At 36.8% G+C, this 5,454-nt stretch overlaps 1 protein-coding gene across 1 annotated transcript; it reads right to left on the bottom strand.

The window, feature by feature from the left end:
• Positions 1-2,761: 2,761 nt before the first annotated feature.
• On the bottom strand, positions 2,762-5,213 carry ppp1r8b (protein phosphatase 1, regulatory subunit 8b). Its single transcript, XM_016242784.1, has 3 exons — positions 5,015-5,213; positions 4,230-4,294; positions 2,762-4,144 (listed from the first exon to the last, which is right to left on the bottom strand). Exons 1-3 carry the CDS (start codon positions 5,196-5,198, stop codon positions 3,791-3,793), a joined length of 603 nt encoding a protein of 200 aa, XP_016098270.1. The 5' UTR covers positions 5,199-5,213; the 3' UTR covers positions 2,762-3,790.
• Positions 5,214-5,454: the final 241 nt, after the last annotated feature.

Genomic DNA, 5,454 nt, shown 5'->3' with positions numbered 1-5,454 from the left:
TAGACATACAAAACACACAGTAATATATATATATATATATATATATATATATATATATATATATATATATATAGTTTACCAGACTGCAGTGTCAGAAATACAGATTAAAGATTATTACATAAATACAGATTATTGGGTGGTGCAGGTGGACTTGGTCTTAACATACTGTCTATCAGCCTTCAATGTCAGAAAAGATTTAGGCTCACTGATCAGTCTTCGTAATAAAGTCCAGTAGGTGGAGATATGAACATAAAACGTAAACCGCCAGTCAATTTTAAAACTAAAAAAATAATAATAATTTACTCAGAACAATATATATTATAGCAAAATGCATAGGATGCAATGGTTTAACTTTAGTCTTTTTTGAGTCATTTACCTGTGAGTCCATAAAAATAAAATGGCAAAACTTCACATTTTTATAATGCATCAAACTGTTTATCAGCTCACTGCGTTATATTTAATGCACCAATGTCAATTTATAACTGATTTGAATTGAGCTGATGATACAATAGACTTGACCTGTTCATCTGTATAATCACAGTAAACATTTAAAAGTTAAAATTCTTCAGATTTTGTGTTGTGATAGTCTAGTACACTATACAGTATATCAGCCTTCTTTGTCATATTTATGACACCCCTCGAAATAGCAGAGAATCCGTGCTTTAAAACAGACTAAAATAGCACTGTGAATAGAGGAACCAAGATGCACTAGGTTTTTTATATCATATTGAGTGCGATTTTTGAAGAATTGCAATAAATGATTAAATAAGCAACGAATATCATACATGCAGTTTAAGTGTGCACTCCACTGACTTTCATTGTATCAACATAAACACTTCAAATGTCTCCTTTTGTCTTCCACAGAAGAAAAGAAGCCACAGATTTCGAAATGAGGGTTTTCGACGTGAGGGTGAGTAAATAATGACAGAAGACTTTCCATTTAACATTTATAGCCATTAGTGCAGGGGAAACACAGTTACATCAGTATGTGGAGACTATGCTGTAATTTACTTGTGATGCAGTTTATGTGTAACCCAAACTGCATTTTGATCTGTGTTTTTTTTTAATCACTGAGGCACGTTTATGGATCTTTTGGACTCCTAAACACACTTTTTACACTCTCTTCAAATATTTCCAGCACGTAAAGTAATAACCAAGAAATACATTTATTACATGCCATAAATCAGACAAACTTAAAAACTAGTATAACAAGTACAATTTGCTTCATAATGAGATATATTGGGGTGAATTAGTTTGTGACATTTTTCTCAGTCATCTCAATGACAAAAAGTGTCCCAGTTTACCTGAATTCACCCTATACTATACGTCAACAATCTTGCAAACATTAAGATCGGAAACATCATTTACAGTCATTGACCTACAGTTCAAAATACACATCATAAACTGTTCAGTGGGCATCTACTTCTGTCTTTTTGCTTTTTATTTGATTTTTTCTTAAATGTTTCCCTTTGAACACTCTCATTAAACTAATTTGTTGTGTATTTTAGTATTTTATTTTGGGGATAATGTGACTGTGTCTAATTCATGACAGATTTTGTCATGCGATTCATCCATTGGTATGTGTGATGTATTTTAATCTCACCCTCATCATGTATTCTTTGTAAATTAGCGTCACCCTTGGGCATGAATCATATATATATGATTCATATAAAAAACACATCTGGAGTAGCATGTTACAAGGATTTAAAGCCTGATTAAAATAGATTAATTTGGCTTTCTCATAATCATGTCTCATTAGCGCAGGACAGAAGTAAGAAGCAGAAGTGGGCAGCATGCTCTGCAGTGTGAAACGAAAAAATACAAATCATTTCCACTCAGGAAAGCACAGCAGAAAGTATCCGGATGTAAAAATTCCATTTATTCTGCCCTCAGAGAAATATAATCTTTCAATAAACCTTCAGTACTGGATGACCTGAGGTTAAGAGATGGTATATGGCCACGTAGAAGTCAGTGATTTTAACTTATTTGATTCTGTATTTTTACATTTCTGGTGAAAAACCACACTTCCCACAATCCTTAAGAGAGATGCACCAATCAGAGAAGTCATGGATATCATGTAAACGTCAATGAACGAGTGAAATGTTTTTTTTTTGTCCTTAAGGAATCAATTTGTTGTGTATTTTAATACACACGAATGCAGAATTTAACACAGAAGGAAAGAAGAAAAAAAAAAGAAGTATTTTATTTCTATTATAATTTATTTGGCGAAACATGTCTAATTGAAAGGGTCTCCCTTCATAGACAAACCAAAGCCTCATAAAAGCCACCACATGCAGGTTTGTGGTTTGACATCAGTATCCAGAAATAAAGTATGCGGATGAAGAACAGGAAGTGAAACAGCAAAGGTTTTGTATATTGACACCGAACTTACTGTCAGTTTAACTGTCAAAGGTAACTACCTAAATTCATCGCTGGTATTGCAAACTACTCTTTCTGGTGTATGTGTATTGTACTAGGCCCATAATTGCTGCTTGCAGCTGTATATGTAAAAATAATAGTGTCTGTTCCTTGTCAGGAAGGTGCTTTTGTAAAGTAAAGGCATGCTGTAGCAATGAAAGGCCAGAATGGACAACTTCTGATAATCAGCATTATGGTCTTGAACCATAAGTCACATGGCTGCGGACATCTTGATTGGTAATCAAACCAGTTGTGGAGAAAATTAACATCTCGGTCATGAATATAAAATAGGATGAGCAGCCACCCTCTATTCGAAGGTAAAGACTTCTGGCATCAATTTAAATATATAAAAATACACTGGCTTTTATTGTGAATGATATGTACAAACATCAAATGCACCAAACAGAACATGAGTATAAAACTTTTTTTTCTTTCTCTCTTTAACAGTGAAGACCGTATACATTGAGCCCTGATGAACCATCAACTAACAGTTAATTTGAAACGCTGCTGCCCTCGGTTTGTATATTAAGTGGAACAAGTGTAAGAAACTAATACAGTGTGGAACAGCAGAGGAAAAAGATCTTCACAAGGTAAAGTGTTACAATATTGCAGAACTTCGTCAGTTTTGAAACCAAATACAGGGTTTGTGGAAGATCTGCCAGATCGATCATCTGCATTAATGATGCTCATGTTGAAGTGCGATGGCCAAACAGCTAGTTTGAAACAACTTCTTGCCGTCTAATGGTACATTTTCAGAACATTTTACATAAAGAGTAAAGAGAGTAAAAAAAAAACAAACAAAGAGAGTACTCTATAAAAGTTAACCCCCCTGCCATCTTAAGCTAAACATGACATTTTGCTGTTTGGATCAGGTTATGTACTTGTGTTTGCTTTCCATTCGGCTCGCACTTTCAAGCAGGCATTTTAAAGAAATAGATCAATCAAAATGCATTAAAATTACATCATTTACTCACCCTCATGTCATTGCAACGTTCCTATGAAACACAAAAGATCTAACGCACAACGTCCAAGCAGCTCTTTTGACAGAAAAAATGAAAAAGACCAGATTATTCTGTGTGAGGAACGGAGCGAAATAAGTCAATGCACTGCTTTTTTTTTTTTTTTTCACAGAACGGTGTAAATGAGGACATTCTTCCTTTTGCATTTCAATGAATTTAGAAAGTACTATGCATCTGGAATGACATGAGAGTGAGCCAATGCTCATTTTAGGAGGAAAGATTTTCTTTTAAAAATTACAGATTTCTTGCATTAAATCAGATTCCTGTAGCGCAGTTGAAATCAAAGTCTGTTTGCCAGATTCTTCAAGATAGAGTTCATGAGTATAGAAGAGTCTTGTATTAGTTACACGCAGCTAGATGAGCAGAGACGGCGTGGGCTTCTTGCCAGGCCATGCCTCTTTAGCGTACTTCTTCTTGCGGGGTTCGCTGAGAGGGTCGGAGATGTAGGGGCCGGGTAGCGGCGTGGGGTTGAGCACGAGCGGAGGCGGCGGGGCCTCCTGGGCCAGGTCTACATCCGGGGCCGGGTTGGGCAGGGGTAACGGCAGTCCTCCCAGGATTGTGGCTCCGCCGGGCGCTCCTGTGGATTGAGTTTCGTGACTGGCCGGGGGAAGGTCTCTGTAGAGTCCACCATGCAAAGGGAACATGTGGATGTGTCGAGTCATGGTTTCCTCGATTCCCAGCGCATTGCCTCCGCCCATTTTCTTCTTCTGTTGGGTAAACAAACAGGAGCATGTAAACATGTAAATCAAGCTCTCCTTTTTGCATAAATGACTGAATGACTTGAGAAATTACCTTAATAGGAACCACAGCTGTTGTGACCATGTTTCTGAAACGTCCAACAGAGGGGTCGATGTCCTCTAAAAAAAAAAAGTTAACGACACAAACATTGTTAAAAGCCTCAAGTCACAAAAGTAGTGAGGGATGCAAAAGGCCAAGTCTTAGGTCATATGATAGCTTTGAATGATTTGGGGGGGGGGGGGTGATGTCATTAATACACAGAAATAAAGCTGAAATAAAATATAAAACAAACAACTAAAGCTTTGGCAACTAAATAAGTTTGTTTATCTGGAAATAAATAAAAACTGAACTAATATTAAATCTGAAAAAAATAACATCTAAAGGCCAGTTCACACCAAGCACGATAACTATAAAGATATAGTTCTAAAAATCTCTCAATATTAAAGAATAGCAGAGTCCACACCACAGCTATAACGATAAAGGCAAAGAGAAACGATATCGTTAGAATCACTTTCCGAACAATTTTTTCCTGCTGGTGAATGATAAAAACATTGACAGCCAATCTTAAATTATGGGACAAAAAAGCAGCAACTGCAGAACATCTTAAGTGTAATTGTTACATTTCAAAAGTAATTGATTGAATTAAATGTGATCACTGCATGTTCAAAGTCAAAGCATGGCATTGTTGCATGTTCCACAAGCTTGTGGTTTCAGAGTAGTTCACGATTAACAAATAACTTGCATTTACGCCAAACGATTGCTTATGATCCGTTGTGGATGACCCAGTGGTTGATTGAGGTGCAGTTAAAGGTCAGATAAGTTAAGGCTAATCACTCTACCTGGGTTAATGATCTCATCCTCTTCACCGAAGGTCACTCTGGAGTTCCTCCTCTTCCTCTTGGGTCTCTGAATATCCAGGTTGCCCTCCTCTATGGTGAGGGTGGAGATGCGCTTGTTATGAGCCGTGTTGAACTCAGTCAGATTCTGCCCCAAAAAAATAAAACATTTGAGAGATCTGCTCATTCATTGCAATGGACCTGAAATTAATTTTGCAGACCAATTGTGCCCGTGTAAATCTCTCTAAAAGACCCTAAAACAAGCGACATGGATACATGGGGTAATATGGGAAGTCTAATAATCAACAAGAAGGCAATCAAATTCAAATTTGATTTTGAACAATTATGAAAACAAGCTAATCAAGATTATCCTGTAATTGTTGATTGCGCCGGCAAACTAGGAGTGTAACGGTACACAAACATGACGGTTCGGTACGTACCTC

Source organism: Sinocyclocheilus grahami, unplaced genomic scaffold (genome assembly GCF_001515645.1).
Source record: "Sinocyclocheilus grahami isolate Dianchi unplaced genomic scaffold, SAMN03320097.WGS_v1.1 scaffold672.1, whole genome shotgun sequence".
Classification (NCBI taxonomy): Eukaryota; Metazoa; Chordata; class Actinopteri; order Cypriniformes; family Cyprinidae; genus Sinocyclocheilus; species Sinocyclocheilus grahami.
The sequence above is the reverse complement of the archived record's forward strand: the minus strand, read 5'-3'. Positions and strand labels throughout refer to the sequence as shown.

Bases quoted from the DNA above. Each gene is read 5' to 3' on its own strand.
- ppp1r8b (XM_016242784.1), bottom strand. From the start codon at position 5,198: ATGAGCAGATCTCTCAAATGTTTTATTTTTTTGGGGCAGAATCTGACT. The intron at 4,295-5,014 runs GTAGAGTGATTA...TTTTTTTTTTAG, and splicing joins GGATGAGATCATTAACCCAG to AGGACATCGACCCCTCTGTT. The intron at 4,145-4,229 runs GTAATTTCTCAA...TTTACCCAACAG, and splicing joins CAGCTGTGGTTCCTATTAAG to AAGAAGAAAATGGGCGGAGG.